Below are 20,166 nucleotides of genomic sequence, written 5' to 3' on the forward strand. Positions count from 1 at the left end.
TGGTTGGAAGGTGGCATAAGAAAGAGCGTGAAGATGGGTGGTGACACAGAAGAATTGATGAAGCCAGCTGGCATGTAATGGACGTTAATTCTAGCTGCCCCTTGATTACAAAACAAGTGCTGAGCTGCCCCTGACCATTTCTTAACCATCTTTATGCTGCAGCTGCTATCTCATTCCTAAGCTTAATTCAGCGTTTTCTTAGAGCATCTTTTAAAAACATTGTGCTTTTAATAATAATTAAAATAAATACCCTTTCAAGGGAAGTGCTTGCATTTGCCTGCTGACATTGTGGCTAAGCAGGTCCCTACCTCCCCCCAGATATCTGCAGAACGTTAATGTCTGCTGAACTCCACTGGCATTGTGGTTACCCTTCATATTCTTAGCGGATGTATACGAGATACCACAACATATGGTTCAGGCAGACCAGAAGTCTCGAAGGCTTGAGTCAACACTGGGCATTCCCAAATTTGGGGCTATTGGCACGCAGTCAGTACCTATTTGTCTCTCTGTCTATCTAGGCCAGACTCTTCTAATATAATTTAATCTGTCTAATCAAGGCTGGCTTCTATTCCTGGCCATGCTGCGAGCTTCCTGTGTGACCTTGGGCCAACCACTGCTCTTGTCTGCCTTCCCACCTCTCAGGGTCTCGTGAGGATCCCTTCACTAATGTTTGCCAGGTGCAGGCACGGGCCCCTTGGAAGTGACTATAAATAACAGCTCCAAATTAAACGGTGGGGAAGCTCAGGTCGGAGCCTTGTGTCTCTCTGGCTTTGGCAAGCGCTGGAGCCCAGGCATAGCTGTGTACAAGCCTCACCTTCTCCAATGGTAGCTCTGAGAACACTGCCAGTGTTCCCAGGCCAAAGCTTTCCTGGGTGGGCTCTGAAGCAGGGCTTACGTGTGGTTAGGTGCTATGGCTGTGAGCAAATAAATGATTTATCATTTGTGTTTCTCTCCATACTAAGCTAACTAATGTCCGTGAAGTGAGTTTCAGTGAGGAAGGACCTGGCATTTCTAAGGAGCTGTGATCCGGGAGCAGTAGGTTTGTTGATTATGTGAGTCCCAGAACAGCTTTTTGCTGTCTATGTGTCTTGGGAAGGAGCGCCCATTGGCACGACACAGCTCTCTGGTGCTGCTCCCAGGCAGGGCGCATTGCCTGCAGCTCACAGCATGTGGGTGGGCACCCAGGAGGTCTGGGCTGGCCTCAGGCACGGGAGCACAGCTGGCTGGCCAGGATCCCATGAGCCATTCTGCAGCAGAATGGGACTGAAAAGGTGGAGTCTCCTCACCACTGCAACTGGGGCTCGTTGCTGGTCTTTATAGGGCCTGGCAGCCTTTTTCAGGAGCCAGCAGCAAAGTGACTTATTGAAAATAGAGAGAAAGAAGAGGCTAGGAACTAGTGAGGGCTGACTGAGGGAAGAAGCAGGCAAGCATGAGTAATACAGACATTAGAAGTGCTTTATAATTAGTTTATAAAAGCTCTCTTAACATCCGCAAAGCACTTTCTACTAAAAATCTTTAATAAAAACACAGCAATATTTGTAAGCATCTTACATTTTCCATTTAATTCTGTTAAACAGCTACAAGAAGAGTGTCTAAGCACTGCACTTCCCTTCCTTCTCAGCCCCCCATTGTCTGGGTAGTTAAAAGCACTTCAGCTTTACCTTCCTGCCTTAAAACTCTCTAGCAGAAAGTTTTGTTTCAAACCAGCTGGCTGGCCCTCCCACTCCAGCAGTAGCTGAGAATATCCCGCTGCTGGAGGAACAGCCAAGAGTGGCCACCTTCCCTGCAAGTAGACCTGCTTATTCCATTGACCGCAGATGTGAGTTATGGATGTTGTGCCCTGCCTTCACGTAGCTGCGGTTGGCTCTCTGGAGCAATGCCTGGATGGGAAGAATCATAGAATCACCAAGGCTGGAAAGAAAGAAGTGAGAAGTGGCCGTGAAATGTGGCCTTGGAAATAGCAGCCTGCCCAGTGGAGGTAATGCTAGAGAGGTCAGCCCGCAGGGGTGATGATGCATGCTGACTGAAGTAGTGGATTTGGTTATGCGAGTGAAATGCAAATTGCTGGGTGCTGGTCAGGGTGGTGTGGATGCAGTCACTGCATAGTTGTCCCACCCAGCTGTGCACTAGTTTGTAATTATCCGTAAATGAAATGGTTAGACTAAAAAACCATCTCTTGCATTGCACTTTCTTCCTTCCATTTTTTCTTCTTGTTTTTCACATAGAAAGAACAAAGTCTGGAAACAATGCTTAAGCCTAACAGAAGCAAAGGTCTGGCCAGTGACCCAACATGAGGAGAATGGGGTTTATCAGTTTGTTTGATTGTGGGCCAAGGCACGGACAAGACCAAAGCGCATGATGCCAAAGGAGTCTGTGGTGGGATTAGCCGGTATTCTTGCTGAAATTTTAAACTCTTGTTTTGGACCAGGAGTCTTTGGTGTTTCATTTTTAAAGCCTGGAGCTTAATTGCTGCGCTGGAGAGGAAGGAGGTGCTCCCCCTCATCTGGGCAAGAGCTATCTCCTGACCGTAATGCGCTCCCAATTCGTGCTCTGTTTACATGACCTGAAGAAAGGGGGTTTTGCCTCATGAGGAGCAAGGGGCTTGAGCCAAGATTTTTTAGCTAGGAACAAAAACTCATATGTGTTTATGTTCATTTTATATTTGGCAAAAAGGATTCTCTGACCTTCTCCTAGGGGCTTTTTTAGCTGTTTGTAACATTTGATTTATTAAGGATTAGCAGCAGTAAGAGAAAGCTCGGTTAGATGCTTGGATGAAGCCAAACAGGGTTTAATTCAGAGAGAGGCAAATATTTCCTGACGGTTTACTTACTAGATTCATTCTTTTAATTTTCCATTTGCAGATTGTCCAAGAGCAGAATGCAATATTCCCAAATTGTATGTATTATTGGAAGTCATTCACCCATTCAGTAAGCAAATATTTCTTGGTCCAGAATTTGCTTCTGAAATTGCCAGGGCTCCTAGAGCATTGGGTGGTTGAGAAGCCATGTGGAGAGCAGTGGGCTGCTGGGTGTGCTGGCTGCAGCAGGAGCTGGAGTGCTGCATTCCAGCAGCTGAGGCTGTGTCCAGAGTTGGCCAGTCATAACCCCATGAGGACACAAGATGTGTTTCCTTGGGGTGCAGCTAACCTGCGCCTGTGCCATGCAAATGGCAGCTTTTCCAACGCAGTATGTTAGCTGTGTCTTGCCAACACTCGTATTTTCAACAAATTGATTTTTGTTGCATGTTCATTATTTCAGTAGTTGTCGGCAGTCCTGTAGCACAGACATGTACTTCAGATATGGAAGGGCTGCACACACAGTTGAGATCAAGGAGTTATGAGAACAAAATGTCCCCGCTGTTTGCTCAGCACTACTTTAAACAAATAGACAAACAAGGAGGAAAAAAATTCTGCTTAGAAGAAGCACTAACACTGTCCTCTGTGTTCTTCCTCCCAGGAGAGAGGATGGGAGCAAACCACACATTAGGGACATTAGTGGGGTCACGGAGGGTGCTGCTGGGTGGTATTAGGGCAGAAAGGGGTCACGAGGTGACGGGGAGCTGCTCAGGGGCTGGGGGAGCTTACATCCCTGCACTTCCACCCACCAGCTAAGCCAGGTCTCTTCCTGTGCCAGTGCTTCATTTCAGGACTGCTTAGGTTTCACCTTGGCCAAGGCTGTGGCATTTGTAATGGAGTTAAAGGCTGGGTGATTAGAGCTAACTCAGTGCTGCGTCCAGCACTGACAGGATTTTATCTGCAGGCGTTTTGCTTCTGGCTCTTGGCCTGATTTAGTCCCAGAAAGGAGTGAAACTGAAGCTGCTCAGGCAATCTTTCTTTGTGGAGGAACACACTGCGTCTCTGTAAGTTTGTTTTCAGGCTGTTGCCCGCCAATGTGAGCTTTGCAGAGCGGGAGTGAGTCACATGAGGATCACTGCATCCAGCAAGCTACTTCTTTCAACTCTTGATTCTTAAACACGAGATCTTGTGACAAAAGGCAGATTTCTGGCAGCGTGGAGCTGCTGCTTCCCTCCCAGCCCCACAAGAAGAGCTGTAGCACTGTTCAAACAGGTTGATAACAAAGCGAATGAGCAATGGAAGGGAGATGGGCAGTCTCTGTAAATAGCAGCGTGCTGGCCAGAGATGAGGAGAGGGGCGGGAGAGCGCGGGTGTTAGGAGACAGCTGAAGAACAAGATGTTCACATAAAAGCTGTTTGTTTCTTCGCAGCGCACGCAGCCTGATACTACCTTGCTATTAGTCATGGCCCAGACGAAGGAATCTGTGGGAGTTTCCCCTTCAAGCCAGACTTTGCAGCAAGCCTTTGTCTCAGCACCAGGAGGCGGCTCTCCCAAGCCACCGTGTTCCTCCCCAAAGCCAGGGGCTGGCTGGGTGGGCTGGCAGAGTAGGTGGGAAGGCAGGCTGTTACAGGGACCCAAGGGCTGGGCGGTAGTGGATGTGGTTGCCCATCTCTTCCTGCAGAGCTTCTCATCCACATGAGTCTAAGTTAGCACTTAACAGAATAGAATTGGTATTACCATCCAAAACCTGAATAAGTATAGCAGCCACTCTTGTTAAAGGACCAATGCAGCGTCAAGAATGTACACAATGTGTAGAATGATGGCACGTAGAGAGGGAAGGGAAGGAGAGCAGCCCAGGAGTATTGGAACTGAGCTTCTCCCTTGCCAAAGGAGTTTTGTAAAAATGCAGGCAAATTGTGTCCAGAATTTTGCAAGTTGTCTGTGAAGTTGAAGTGGATGTGGGTACAATAAAATAATAATTGTGTAAGGTCACAGTAGAGAAAGGGGCAGACAGACAAGAAGGAAAAATGTATGTGTGTGTGTGTAGATGTGAATGACTGAGTCCCAGGAACCTGACTGGAAGGTAGTTCTGTGAAATACTCAGATAAATAAGTGCTTAGCGTCTGTCCCCAGCATGCTGAACCTCTGACAGATGGTTTTCATGCCATGTCCCCTGCCTCACAGGTACGACTTCATTGAGATCCGAGATGGAGACAACGAAGCAGCCGACCTGCTGGGCAAGCACTGCGGGAACATTGCACCTCCTACCATCATCTCGTCAGGCTCCTCTCTCTACATCAAGTTCACCTCAGACTATGCGCGGCAAGGGGCCGGCTTCTCCCTGCGCTATGAGATCTACAAGACAGGTCAGTGGCTGAGTCAGTGCCTGTCTGCCGGGCCGTGTGCCGCAGTGGTCTTCACAAGGAGATGTTGTTGGTCTCCTTTGCTGTATGATGTTAGCACATTCATGTTCTTCACAGATAAAGAGCTCTTTTTTTTTAGTTTAGCTTATTGGGGTTTTTTTTTTACATTTAAGCTAGTCATCATCTCACTTCCAATAAGGTAAAGATACCAGAGTGGGAAATGATGGTACCTTTTTGGATCATAGTGTGGCAGCAAAAGCAGGATTCCTTGTTATACACTCCCTTGAATTCAAGGACTCATAAATGCTTATCTTTCTTCATGCATGCGTGGAGCTTGTTAGGGCTAAGTGGGGATTGTCTTTGGGTTAGGAGTGTATGGAGCTCCCCTCCTGTGGAGTTGCGATTGAGGAATGATCAATGGCACTGTGTTTTCTCCTCCTGGAAGCTAGGTTTGTAACTGAGGAGCTCTGGTTTTCAAGGGACTGCTGTCAGCAGAGCTGTCAAGGGTAGAGACGGTGCCTTTCCAGGCGAATATGAGGAACTATTCATAATTCTGTTTAATACCAAACTATTATTGAGGAAAGTAAAAGCTGCTCAAAGGCCTTTTAATAGCGTTTCTGTCTAAATATTTGTCTGGATTGTGTGTCTGGGAAGAAGGCGTGAGAGCATAAAACCCACTCAGTGTGTTGTGTGTGCGGGTGAGTGAAGTGTGCCCGCTTACGAAGGGAGCAGGAGCATGTTCTGCATGGAGATGCAGTGCCCACATTTCTGTGGTGGTGCGTTGGAAGAAGCACATATGCAGCTCTCATGTCATTGCATCCAGCAAGAAAAACGTGCTTGTGCCTGGTAAAGAATCAGAAGGGAACACAAGACTGCCTCCCCTTTGCAGAGGCTGGTGACTGATCCGCCTCTACAAAGAGGCAGGAGCACAGGCACCAGTGCTGAGGGACCACATGGCAGGCAGGTTCACAGGCACCCCATCTGCTCACACATGGAGGTGGATGTGGAGACTTTGCTGATAGGGGTCAGGGATGGGATTCCTCAATTTTACTGTGGATTGGTGAGGACAGGAAGTTTCTAGAGGTTCTCGTGAATGAGGAAAATGCCGTTGCTGATGGTTGCCTGGGCTGCATAGTCAGCCACCAATCTGGTCTGGTGCAGCCACTTCAGACCACTGCTGTTCTTTAATGGTGAAGACTTATTTGATTTGATTGAGCTGGCTCTTGGGATTTGTTGAGGCCGGTTGCTAACACAGAAGATGGCAGAGTGCCTGTGTTCAGGTGGGAAGACTGGTGACCCTGCTCAGCATCCCTTGCCACTCCTTCCTGGTACACACATGTACACTCCAAGCCCAAGAGGCTGGGTACGGGGTTGTGCTGGTTCCCAGATCGAGTCTGTGCCCTGCCTCGGAGCACAAAGTGGTGTGAAGTGGTCCAACTGGCAGATGGCAGAGGTGGCCAGTGGGAAGGAATGGGGCAGCAGGCAGGAACTGACTGCCAGTGTTGGGAGATGTTGTCCCCAGGAAGGGGACAAATTCACGGAAAAGGCGATCTTGTTGCTTCTGGGAGGGGAGAGATGGTGTTGGCTGGAGGCTGGATATGAGTTTGCGTCCCTTGATGGAGATTCCTGCAGAGCTGTCAGGCCTGAAGTTGTGCTGTCACTCCTCTAGCCACCATTCTCCCGCTGCAGGCAGCTACTGTCTCCAGAGAGAGAAACGCTTTTTTCCTGCAACAGCCCATGAAATTTAGCTTGGCAAGGCATATTTCAGCATAGGGGACTGGGAGCACCACATTGCCATCCTTGCCCGGCCCTGTCCCTGCCAGGGATCCCTGGAGAAGTGTGCTTCAGGCACTGCATGGAAACAAACCTCACCTTTTATTTTCATACACCTTCAGTCTGAGCTGCCAGGGGAGCTTGCAAGGGTGTCACCAGCTTTAAAGGTCACTGGATTGTCATTGTCCACATCAGTAAAAGCAGCATTGCTTCAGCTTCTTTCTTCCTTAAAGATGACCAAAAAAAACAACTCTTTTCAACCGAGCATTTATTTCCACACCTTATGCTGAATTTTCCTTATCACTATGTGAGAGGGGCAATCTGCATACAAACAACTGCATACCAGTCTCTGAGTCCCCTGTTGGGACTCAGTCAGTGGTCTGTGGGCTGACAAAAGAGCCCAGCCTCCCTGCTGCTCACTTTGTGAGTCAGCTTGGCAGGGCTGGCCTGAGCCCTCCTTGCTGGGCATCAAAGTGTGCTCTCAGGCTGGTCCGTGCTGCTGAAGCCAGCAGGGCTCCTGTTTATTATCTGCAGCATTCTTATGAAAAGACGATCATTGTTTGCTGGTATCAGCCAAGCTGTAGACAAAGATGCCAAATCCGATAAGAGCTCCACATGAGGAAACTTGTTGTCGAATACAATGACATAGTTATGTCTCTCTCCTGTCTCGAGGGGACAGTTCCTTACTCCTAACTCTGGATTTTGTCTTTGATTTTCTCCCTAGCTTGGAGCTTGCATTATTTTGTTTATCTATTTGTCTTTTCAGCTGTTCTGAATGAAGTACACCCTTATCCCCGTTCATGGCATTATGCTGTGATTTGTGTTTGGCCTTATTTTTTGCCTCTGCATTTTACTCCATAGGTTCACACCAGAAAAGCTGGCTGCTTCATTAGGTAGTCAATTAAGAGACTCTCCTGAGTAGCTCTCCAGCTAGGCACTGCATAATGCGGTGCCGGGATCCTGCCATTACTGTGGGCTGCTGGCCTGACTCCTGGAGGTTAATGCTGAATTGAATAACAAGTCTCCCATTAGTCCCAGGAAGGCCTGTGCTGCCTGGAAGAGACGAAGCAGAAGGGTCTGTAGAGGAGAAGGCGGGTGTCCCAGCAAAACCAAAGCTGAAACCTTTGTTAACACCGGGTTGCAGCAGCGCCTGCAAAGCTTTGTAATGTCTCCTTTCCCCTCCAATAGCTCCAGGCTGCAGATTTCTGTTGGCCATTGTCCTGCCTCCACAGAGCAGTGGTTTCAAAGTCACCGTGGTATGAATACGTCACAAATTCCCCTTTCGCTGGCCACCCTGAGGCACCTTGGCTCTCTGAGAGGGGGCACCGAGCTGCGGCGGGGGCCAGTGCAGAGGTCAGCAATAAATAAGAGGCAACATTGTCTGCCCGACTTGCAATGCAAAGGTCTTGCTTAAGGATAGAAATAACTTGCATTTCTGGTGCGGACGGCCGAATCTGTGAGAAAGGGGCTCTGTTCCCCCTCTAGGCAGAGCCCCCTGCCACAGCTCCATCTCCCCCACCCTTGCTGTGGCCATCGAGCACAGCCGTGTGCTGGTGCTGTCCCATCCCTCACAGAGATGCAGGGGCACTGCAGGCTAACAGCTTGCCTCCCCAGGGTTGCCAAGGTTCCCAGCTGACAGTGGAAACATTGGCACCCGCTGGCCCCTCTGGGTCTTTTCGCTGTCTAAATATTTGCATTTCTTGATTTTCTTGAGGAAACTGAGGCATAGATGTTGAGAGAAGTTGCAGGAGACCGGCCCCTGGGGAGAGCTTTCTTGAAACAGAGGAAGCCTCCATTACTCTTCTTTTGTTCCTTCCCAGGACAGCTCCCTCACTGAGCAGGGGCTCCTCCATCATGCCTGGATAGTGGTGGCCTGTTGCCAGCTCAGATGGGTTGATGATGATGGCAGGTAGCAGGTCACTCTTTCAGGAGCCAGTAGGGGAAGCCCAGCCCAGCTTGGCATGGCCTCCCTTCCCCTGCAGAACTACCACCTTGGTGTGGGGGATGCAGCAGGGACTGATGTGCCAGGTCACAGCCCTGGCTTTGAGTGGCTTTGGATGGGATCACCTTCCTAGTCCTGCTTTCGGAGTAACTGGCAAGGGGATCAGCAGAGGCACATGGGGTATGTATCTATAGCTATCTGAGGGATTTAGATACACTGTTCTCTCCAGCGAGTGCACAAACCTTGTCATTCCAGCCATGGAAAGCTTTGAAAATCGCTCTCCATCCTTGCGGGCAAAGTCACACAGCTCTTGGGCCACAGAGAATTTCCAGAATACACAGCCCCTCTAAGCTCAAAATGGGGTTTCCACAGTCTGTCAAACTGTTGGTATTAAGCTTGTCATTAAGACTGGGTTTTCCCTGCTGCTACAGGCTCTGAGGACTGTTCCAGAAACTTCACTGCCTCGAATGGCACTATTGAGTCTCCGGGTTTCCCTGACAAATATCCACACAACCTGGACTGCGTCTTCACCATCATAGCCAAGCCAAGGACAGAAATCCTCCTCCACTTTGTGCTCTTTGACCTCGAGCATGACCCTCTGCAGGCAGGGGAGGGAGACTGCAAGTATGACTGGCTGGACATCTGGGACGGCATCCCTCAAGGTAAGCCATGGGATGCCACTCCTGCGTCCTCAGCGCCTCTCTGTGTCTCACAGAGCTCCAACACTCTGTGCTCTGTTTCTTAAGATTAAAGGTACCTAACCTTAGAGATGACTGCAGCATCCAGCCTGGCAGTAGGGCACTCTATGGCTGTCCATGGGAGCAACCTGCTTGCAGAAGGCTGCATGCATTAATCCTGAAACTAAAGCTCTGTTGTAACCACTGATCTAAAAAGTCCCATGGGGCACTCCCACATAGCACTGATCCTCACTAAGAGAAGGGCAAAGGGTTCATGCATGCTGAGAGGATCTCCCTACCCTGAACCAACACTGTGAAACAGAGCAAATTGGAGCGTTTCCCAGCAATTGCAGAGCAATATTTGCTGCAGTGGATATTTCTGCGCAGCACACTGCGTGGCACTGGGCCAGTGGATATAAAAAAGTAGCCCATCCCCAAAGCCTGCCTTTCTTTCATCCCAATCTCTCCTGCTAAGGCATCCATGCTGAGTGATGCCAACCTGCTGGTGACCCATGAGGCTGGGGAAAAGGCAGGAGTTAACACTGTTGCTTTTTCTTTTACAGTTGGCCCTTTGATAGGCAGGTACTGTGGCACTAAGATGCCATCAGACATCCGCTCGACCACCGGCGTGCTGTCACTCACCTTCCACACTGACCTGGCTGTGGCTAAAGATGGTTTCTCTGCTCAGTACTACTTGATCCAACAGGAAGTGCCTGAAAGTAAGTTGGAAATGTCCTGAGCATGTCTTGGGCAGTTGTGTTGTCTGTTTCACCTAAGCACTTCCTTTGCAAGAGTGAGGTGGGAAGAGTATGCCTAAAGGGCTCCTTCCCTATTAGCCACGGAGAGAAGAATTATACTGAGTTTGCTGTTTCTCACAGGAATGGGATGTAAGGAAGAGTTACGTTCTCTGAATTTTCCTTAAGTTTTCACTTGCTCGTGTCTTCTCCTTACCTTTTGGGATAGAATCCTTTGTGTATATGCTCAGCCCAAACAATTTAGGGTAAGACTTCAGCCCAGTGGGTGCAGCAAAATCATTAAAGTGTTGGGGAAAATCTCTCCAGCTTTCCAAAAATTCACAGCCCCAAACTACAAGGTGAAATTTCATGTCTGTCTAATTAAGAAATGCCTAAAGCGCTAAGAAATTCAAACCAGAATTTGTTTTAGGTCCTTTATTAAGAGAAATAAATCGAGTTGGTGTAAGGAAGAAAAGTTGTATGTTCTGAGAGTGAAGAGCTTTTTGATTCTTTGTGAAAACACTTGCAGGCTAGAAGAAGTTCAATTACTTTTCCCATTATATTTCTGCAACGGAGCTACAGTTCTCAACCTCTGTTAGCAGCAAACCTGTGATACAACAGAAAAAGCCTTCAGGATACCTGTCAGTCCCAGAGAAAGTGAGGAGGTCTCTGACCTAGGCTGAGAGCCCAATGATGGACAGCAGGGCTGTGCAGGGCTGGGGGAGATGGGTTACAGCCTCTTGCTCCACAGCTCAGCTAAGAGTCCCTCTGCCGAGGCTGTGAGAGTTACAGATATGCACAAGCTCTTCACTGCTACATATTTCCACAGTCTGTTGATTTGTTCTTTAATCCCCTTTCTATCCCATTCTTTAAAAGGTCTGGGAAATAAAGCATTGGTGACACACAAGGCTTGAGAAATCAAGCACAGGAACTATTAAAGGGCTAGGCTTGTTTTGATTCACACTGGTGTAAACTGAAACTCTAATAATACCACTGAGATCTTAACTTGGCTCATCATTTCCACCCGGGGTTGACTTGGCTGCATTAAAAACACAAACAGTTTGGTCAAGCCCCTCAGCAGTGGTGAGCTGTTTTCACTGTTATTGTTTTTACAGGACAACTACCATAAAATATATGAGATGTGCAGTAAGATTGGGCTAATTGCGACCTTTGAAAGTCTTAGAAGTGAGGAAACCCAAATAAAAGCATGCCAGAGTCTTTCATGTTTATGGCTGGTTAATCCCTACAGGACTGATATCACAAATAATGCAAGCACACATCCACAAACATACCCATACACTCACATGCACACAGAACCTTTAGGCCTGCCTGTGCCAGGCTTTGATGTTGCTGCTGGCAGCACAGCAGTGAGCATCTTCCTGTTTTCCTTGCCCACATTCCTTGCCTTGTCAGTGCCTAGTTTTCACCTCCAACCTTCAAGAAGATGGGAGACTTCATGGCAAGGGAACATGGGACATCCTGATCCAAGGAGACAAGGAGTTGGAGGGAAAAGACAGAACAGTGCATTAAAACTGCAGCGGTGGAGAAAGGGGAGAAGGGCAGAAAGACCTGGACAGTGTTGATTGTCAGAAGGCCATTCAGACATAAAGCTGCGCCACTTTTAATTTCACAGTGCCATCTGTGAGCACATACAACACACAAGATTGTACAGATCTGCTCATCTTTCCAGGCAGACAGCTTTGCTCAGGGTTAGATGTAAAAGATAGCTTAGGGCTGCCTTCCACTAGGGAGTGAAATACAGACACTGTAAGCTATCTATGTGTGTGTCCCTGCTTCAGACTTCCAGTGCAATGTGCCTCTGGGGATGGAGTCTGGAAGGATCTCCAACATGCAGATCAGTGCCTCCTCCACCTACTCAGACGGGCGATGGACGCCCCAGCAGAGCCGGCTCAACAGCGATGACAACGGCTGGACCCCCAATGTAGACAGCAACAAAGAGTACCTCCAGGTTTGTATGCTTTCCACTCCCCTCGCCTTGTTCCCCACTAAATGGAGCATCACGCTGTTAAACTGACCCTTGACCATAAGGCTTGTTGAATTTTTTATTGCCTCTGTGGCTCATGGGGAGCAAGCAGCAGGGGAGCTGGAGTGCCTCCGTGAAATGAGATAGGCTGGCTCTCCCATTAACGTGCTTGCATAAGGCTGACTTGACCCATTGTCCCTCTCCCACCCCTCTCCTTCCTGCCCAAAGTGCTGATGGGCTTTCCAGCATACTGACAGAAATTGAGAGACCTCTGCCACTTACAAGGGCCACTGACTGCAACTGGCCTGAGGACCAGTGTCTCCAGGAGACGTGTGGAAAAACAGCTAGAATAATATTTATCTCATCAGTGATGCAAGGAGCATGAGTGGGCTGCACGTCAGGTAGGGGGCTGTCAGAGCCAAGGCCTTCCCTAGGACCTAGTTAGATCTGCAGTTTCTGTCCACACACAGGGTTTCTGGCTGTGTCACATTGCCATGAGACGTTGCTTGCTAAAGGGCACTAGGAATGGAAGATGGTGAATGTCATTGCCTCCAGCAGACATCTCATTCTTCATTCATGGCTGTGCTACCAAGCCAGCTCTGCTGACCTTTCTCAACCCACACTGTGAAAAAAAGAATAAAAAGGAAAACCAGAAACTCTACCACTTGCTAATTGGACACCCTGCTTTTATTTTACATGGAAGAAGTCAGTCCTTGTTCTGTTTAATGGACCTGAGCCTCCAGTTTCTGTGCAGATCCTATTGCTTGGTCTAAGGCAGGAAGGTGGCTTTGTGATGGGCACATCAAGACCAGTTACTCTTGTCCCATTGTTCTGCTGCAGGCATCCTGCTGAACTCAGCCTGGGGGAGTTACGCCTGTGGAGATGAGTTCTTACATTCCCATGTGTTTCCCCATGTAGAGGGAGACAGACTGAATTTGCACGTTTTAATGTTTGGGAAAGTAAGTGAGGAACTAACTAGCCAGCCTGGGCTCTTAGCTGCTCACCACTCTGTCTCTTGTCCCTTTTTCCCTTGTAAAGGTGGACCTCCACTTCCTGACTGTGCTCACAGCCATTGCTACACAGGGTGCCATCTCCAGAGAAACCCAGAACGGGTACTATGTCCGTACTTACAAGCTGGAGGTCAGCACCAACGGGGAGGACTGGATGATGTACCGACATGGTAAAAACCATAAGGTAAAGGCTTTTTTGTCTCTTTTATGTGTGCCCTGGTGGGTCTTGCAGCCAATGGGAGGGAAGAGAACAGAGTGATTTTACAGACCTACAGTGTTTAATCTGTGAGCGACCCTTTTTCTGATGAGGGCTAAAAGACTGATGATGCCTTGAGCAGAGCAGAAATAGTCCTCTCTCCGCTGCACAGCAATGAGGAAACATGATTCCTTGGAAAACCTGGCTGCTGTTGCATCTTTCGTAGTGGTGAGAGTATGTTCTTCGACTGCAAATGAAGGAGAAAATGCTTTAACAGCCTGTGTTTTGCCATACAAGATTCATTGAGCTTTTATGGCTATAGCCCCGTCTGCATGCTGGGTTAACAATCACAAAACCACATGAAACTGTAGTTCAGGAGTTATTGAGGCTTGGAAATGAAAGGGCGCAAATCCTTAGAGGGGATCGCACCATCCCAGAGAACAAAATGAACAATAAATAATGAGGAGCGATTCAGGCTGCCAGAGCTGTGGGATCTGTGCTAGCAGGCGCGGTTGGCAGTGGTGCATCAAACCCCAGGAGCTGCTGCACGCTCTCACCGTGTTCGTGGGAGGCACATGCAGATGGGAGCAAGGTAGGGTATAAATACGGGTTCCTGGCCCTTTGAGGGCCTGCGCATGGTGCTGCACGGCAAGGTGATTCTGAGACAGGCAAAGCAGGAAATGACAATCTGGTTTTGTATGGGGAGTGCCAGCCAGGCTTAGGGTAGCTGTGGTGCTGGCTGCTTCTGCTCTGTCACTTGCCTTGGTCATCTGGTTGTCCTCTGGTTAAGGGCATCTTGGAAAAGCTCTCCCTGCTTTTCTTCAGACCCCACTGGTGCTGCTGCCAATGCTCAGGTCCTCCCCACTGCCGTGCCGTGATCTGATTGAAATGGGGCCTGCCTGCCTCCCCCCACATGCACGTCCTAGCAGTTTCTGCTTCCTCAGCATTTCTGTTAAATTAGCTGTCCCCTCCCTTTACTGGCACAGGCGCTGTTGGCATGAACTGCAGTAGCCCGCCTTGTCCAGGATTCCTTCAGACATTTCCTTCCCTTCCGGGCCATGTGATTTTCCCTTCCTCACAAGCGGTTCAAATTTGCTCTTCATCCCACAGCAAGTCCGCACCGTGAGAGACTCCTAGCAAGGCCTCATACCTGCAATATTTGGAGCCTTTCAGCTTCTCATGTGCCAGGGAGCTGGTGTTCCTGCTATTTTAGAGGTACCGAGATGGGGACACAGGGCAGCACAGCCCCTTCTGAGCTCCCAGCTCAGACTGCCTGTCTGTCATGGTCATGGAACACCAGCTGCCCTGCAGGCCCTGGGCTGCAGCTGATGGCAGAGCTCTCGCTGTGCTGCACAGCCTGCTTTCCCCAGGGCCACTTGGTGCAGCAGTGCTTTCTATGAGCCAGGGGCTTATCTCCCTGCTCTGGGCAGGCCACTGGGGAGTCTGAGGTCTTGCTGGGACTATCTCTGCAGGCTGATTTCCCATCCTTGCCATCCCAGACCCCTCGTCCTTAGCCAGGGTGGAGCAGGGCCCCACTGGGCTTGCCTACATCAGCCTGGCTGGTGCCAGCCCAGAGCATCCCCATCGCCATGTGCATTACCACCCTACTGACACTTGGACTTCAAGCCCTATCAGCTCTTTTCTGCCCTACTTTCTCTCTTCGTTAAAAAAAAGAAAGAGAAAGAGAAAAAGTTAAACCTTTCCTTTTTTACTCCTTTATTCCAGTCTCACCACTTTCCCACATTCTGGCCTCAATTTAGCAGGCACCTCCCCAGGCTGGAAGACAAGTAATTGCTTTCAGTGGCTCGCCTACCCCTTGCATCAGAACATCGTGCTCTCCCTCCCTCTGTCCTCAAGAGCGACCCTGGCAGCTGAGCTATGGCAGGCCAGGGGCAGCTCCTCACTCACAGCCTGGCTGGGGGGCTTTGGTCCATGCTAATCTCAGCTGTTCCTGTGCTAGGGAAGCTCTCAGCCTCTGCGTCAGTACAGTGCTCTGCTCACTGCGGGCTGCAACGGTGGAGTGAGCCATGCCAAAGAGATTTGTCAAGTCTGCCGCAGCTTGATTTGGTGCCATGAGGAGCAAGGAGGGGAGGGGCAGACAGACGGGGACTCTGTTCCTCTCTGTGCATGCATACACACACACAGATAGATAGATATATATATACACGTGTATAGATAAGTATATATATGTATATGCAGATGCACGCACATACATATGGGGTATATCAAACACTGCTCTGAACTTCTGTTCCATGTGTGGGCCAAAAACAATGCATTGCTGTACTGTGGGCAGGTCAGCTGACATTTACATCTTTATCAGGGAGCTAAAGCAGGAGAAAGCCGGCAAGCACAAGAGCGGTGGAAGGAGGAGGAGGATTCTCTCTGCAGAGGACAGAGAGCTCTGACCTCCTCCCATTCGTTCCCACTTCCCCTCCTGGCAGGTCTGGGAGGAGAGCAAGGATGGGCTGTGTCCCTGTGGAACATGATGGCTCACCTTTGAGTTCACAGCCGCTGGCAGTCGTGGCAAGGGAAACTGGAGAGGCAGGATGAAGCGGCGGAAAACGAGATTAATATGCAATCTGAGCAGAGGGGCTGGCTGGGCTGTTTCCTTGCAGAGCGCTGAGTGCTGGGAGGCGGTGAAGCTGCAGCCAGCGGGAGGGGAGCAGCAAGTCTTCCTGGCACCCTGTATTCAGGCCAGGCTTCCCCACTGTCCCTCAGAGCTGAGCCCAGCACACTGCAGTTATCCTCCTGTCCAGGGGATGATGCTCTGTCCTTCCAGGATATGGGACCAAAGGTGTAGAGCTGCCTTCTTATAGGTCCCCTGAGTGTCAACGGAGAGGAGATGGGCAGGAAAGCAGCCACCACATACTGCTGTCACACTTTCCCCTTACTCCCCTCCAGAGCATCCCCATGGGACAAGTCTAAACAGCCATGACTCCAGAAAAGCTGCACTGGCTTTTTTCTCCTTTGTGCATCCTGCAGTGAGCTGCTTAGCCTGAAAACCTGGTTCTCTTTGTGCCACTACCCGCAGTGCTCCTGCTTGTCACCTCTCTCTGGGTGTCTGGGCACAGACACGAAGGGGGAACCAGGCACCCTGTAAATGTGCCCAAGCCTGCAGGGCCAGGGCTGCTGTTTCTGTGTGCAAGCAGTGGTGTCAGCACGGGTCCCTCTCAGTGTCACCCAGCGGTCAGTGGCCCCTGAGGTTATCTTCCAGGCACTGGCCCTGCAGCTTGTGCCAAGATCTTATCTGGCCATTTGCAAATATCTTTAAAAAACAACTCCTTCTTTAACCCAAGAAAGGAAAAGAGTACCTGGCAGGATTTGCCCTTTTGTTTTTGACCATTTTCTTCAGGCAGATGCAGTGGTGAGGATTTTATTGGAAAACAACATGCTCATCCATTCTGATCCACTTCCTTCATTGCAGGGTTTCAGGTTCCAGTCTCCGTGTGGTCTGAGCTTCCCCACATTTGTAATTGCAGATTTCAGCTCTCAAGGATCGTGTAGTGGGGGGCCGAGATAGGTGCTATCACTGCCTCCATTTCCCTAGGTGTGAATGGGAAGAAGGCAACTGAAGCATTTGCTTTGAGACTCTAAGTCAATAGATGAGGAGTGGCAGAAAGATCCAGCTGATGTGCGTTTTCAATTTCCTACTTGTTTTGACAGCTTTATGCTTGTTATCAGTGAACCTTCCTGGGTGGTATTTCAGATGAGGCAGGAAGGAAGGTTAAATCACTGCGTACAGCTTCAGCAGTACCTCAGCGGCGTGTGGAGCCAGGGACATTAGAGGTGTTCGGTGCTGGTAGAGGATAGTGAGGATAAATCTTTGGAGACCCTCATGCTTTCCCTTAGGCGCAGTCCTTCGCCCTTTTAGTTCATAATGAGGTCTTCTGTGTTTATTCACCTGAGGAGGAAGAGAAAAGCTTTCAGGCCCTGGCTTCTTTTTTGTGGAAATCTCAAGTAAAGCTCCCGTGATCAGCCAGAAAGCCACACGTGCTTCTGCGCAGAGGCATCGTGGTGCAGAGAGTTTGCCCAGAAGCATCCTCAGGTCCCAGCCTGCTTCTGCTGCTTTCACAGCAGTACAAAGCCACCAGGCTTTGGGAAAAGCAGCCCTTTGCATTCACCCTTGGTGCAGTACCAGGGGAGAATTACGGCCCTGGCTTTCCCAACCAGGCTGCAGCTTTGTGTTCTTGGGCCTGCTATCTCCTTTGCAGGCTAGCAGAGTACCACTCCTCCCATCCCTGGTGGCTTTCAGATTTGAGTGCAGCCACTCACAGGCACCATGCTGGCAAGCCCTGCATGCTGCGCCTGGCCCAGGCGGCTGTGCTTCGTTCAGTGTTGCCAAGTATCATTTTTCTTCTAACTCCTTGTTCCTGGATTTAATAAATCCCGGACTATCCACCTTCCTCTTGAGCCAGAATCCTCCCACCATCAAACATACCCCATTTTGTGCCTTCCCTATCTGACAAAAAAATAATCTCCCCTACTTTTCTCCTTCATGCTTCTCTGTCTAAATCCTGAAGGCCTAATCCTGTTAGCATGCTCTTTTCCAAGACTCTGTCTCCACGGGAGTAACATAATCCTGCCGTAAATCTAGTGGGTCCAAGAAGACATATACAAACAGATGAAGGCAGGGCTGCTGCCATCCTTGGCCTTCTTGTCTGCCTCCCCCCTTTTTCTTTCACTCCCCAAGAAATCTCACAGTGGCCAAGCAGCACTGTAAATACAGCAAAGAGAGGGCACCTCATTCCCGCTGCCTGCTCTGCTGCCTCTGCCTGCATGGGCTTATCTGTCTCCCATTTGTCCTTCACTCCAAGCCCTGGCACTGGCAGTGCCTGTGCCCACTGGCACTAATGCAGCTCAGAAATGCTCCCATCACTCTGGGGCAGTTGTAGAGCATCAGGAACACAACTCCTAAGTTCTGCTGGGAGATGTGTGCGCATGGTGAGAAACATGGTAAGAGCCCTCCTCCAGCCTTTGCAGCTTCTCCTGCCTCTTGCTTTCTGCAGCAAATTAATTAAGCAGGTTGCTGCTCATTGATTATCAATTTAATTTTACATGTAGACCTGCTGGCTGGACTAAAACGTAAACATAAAGTATGTGGGGAGGAGACTGGTGGCTTTCTGATGCAGCGGTGAAAATGAGTTCCCTTGACTGCTTCTTGGAAGGTGCTTTTAATTTGTTAATGGTTTTCCCATTCGTCTTCTGGCTCTGTCACCGTCAGCGAATGCGTGCGCCTGCGTGTGCACGCTGCTGAATGTGCGTGCCCATTTCCCTAGATTGCAGCCAGGTTTTTTTTCTGCTGGTGTAAATTACTGTGACTTCTTATCCTTCGATGGCAGTATGTTGATTTACACCATCCAAAGACTTGGCTCCAGCTATGTGCTGAGTGGGAAGGAAAGCAGCTAGGAGGGGAAGAATAGCAACATTCTATTTTGGTAAGGGGGAAGAAATCTTTTCTTTCTTGGCGCTCCGAATTTCACACATTTTCCTGCTAGTTCTTCCCATGCCGCGAGTGCTAATTTGAGGCAGGATGAGGAGCCTGCTCAAGTCAGTGGGGCTCTCCACAGTTCTCTCAGCTCTGGGAACAGCACATCCACAGGCTGGGGACCAGGCTCTGGTCAGTGATGCAGTGAGCTGCATGTGTGCGGTGTGTCCCCAGTGGGAAAGAGGTGTAAGGCCAGGCATGCATGAGGTGCTCTAGCTGTACTGAGCACCTGTCCTCCAAGAACTGGGCTTCTCTCCGCTGTGCTGAACTGGGTACAAAGCTGTGACTTGCTACCATCAGCTTTTCAGAAACAAGGTATGGCTAGGACTGGAGATGGGAGTTGGGTGGCACTTCTGCTCTGGTGCACATGGTATCATGGCCACAGTTCGGATTTATGTCACTTAAAGAATGCAATCCAGTTGGAGGAAATCACTGATCCCCAAATCTAAAGCAGAGCTGAGGGTGCTCTCCTGGAAGCAGGTGGTTGGGACTGAGGTCACATAAGAGATGCTTTCAGCAATGTGTGTGGTAGTGATAAAGTTTTCTGGGCTCGGTCCCGCTTCTGCTTCCTGTCAAGCTTGACTTTGCAGAAATCAGCAACAAATTACATTGGTGTAAATTTGGATTCTGGCCCCTGATGCTCATATGTGTGAATTGAGCTAAAAAAGAACAAAGCTGCAAATATGTTAAACCAAAAAGAGCAGCAAACCTCATCAGCAACTGCTGAGCGTGCTGGTCCATATGCAACCTTTGGCTGCGGAGCCCTCCGACTGCTGGCTGTAGGAAGCAAGGGAGGCTGCCAGGAGCTGCTCCCCCCCACTGCCACAGCCACCAGGAGCTGTTCCTGGGACATGGGGACCTTCGGGCTGGCCTGAGGTGCTCCTCCTGGGCTAAAATTGTGGCCCAAGCTCAGATAAACATTTCCTGTCCTCCGGTGTTAGGTTCAGTGGCAAGGTGTTGTGTGTCAGCCACTGTGCTAACATGGAGCTGGAGGCTGTGCTGTGGAAATGTGTCCTTTCAGCCTGTGCGTGTGTTGTGTGTCCTCACACGTATAACAAGACCTGCACATATGCCTGAGGAGCGGTACATAGTAAACACTATTCTGACAGCCCTACTGCTGGAAAAAAGGGTATTTGATGTCTGCTGAGCAAGGGAAATGATGGGAAGTGGGGGTCAAAAGGAATAAAATAGGATATTAAAAGCACATA

At 49.6% G+C, this 20,166-nt stretch overlaps 1 protein-coding gene across 6 annotated transcripts in view; it reads left to right on the plus strand.

The window, feature by feature from the left end:
- The window catches only part of NRP2 (neuropilin 2), an 80,290-nt gene that overhangs the window by 21,320 nt on the left and 38,804 nt on the right, over nucleotides 1–20,166 (plus strand). For all 6 annotated transcript variants that reach the window (XM_052674702.1, XM_052674704.1, XM_052674700.1 and 3 more), the window contains exons 3-7: nucleotides 4,979–5,160; nucleotides 9,304–9,534; nucleotides 10,113–10,268; nucleotides 12,083–12,252; nucleotides 13,306–13,461. In XM_052674702.1, coding sequence (XP_052530662.1) covers nucleotides 4,979–5,160; nucleotides 9,304–9,534; nucleotides 10,113–10,268; nucleotides 12,083–12,252; nucleotides 13,306–13,461 — 895 coding nt within the window. The remainder of the gene's footprint in view (nucleotides 1–4,978; nucleotides 5,161–9,303; nucleotides 9,535–10,112; nucleotides 10,269–12,082; nucleotides 12,253–13,305; nucleotides 13,462–20,166) is intronic.

This window comes from Tympanuchus pallidicinctus, unplaced genomic scaffold (assembly GCF_026119805.1).
Source record: "Tympanuchus pallidicinctus isolate F22 unplaced genomic scaffold, pur_lepc_1.0 scaffold15, whole genome shotgun sequence".
Taxonomy (NCBI): domain Eukaryota; kingdom Metazoa; phylum Chordata; class Aves; order Galliformes; family Phasianidae; genus Tympanuchus; species Tympanuchus pallidicinctus.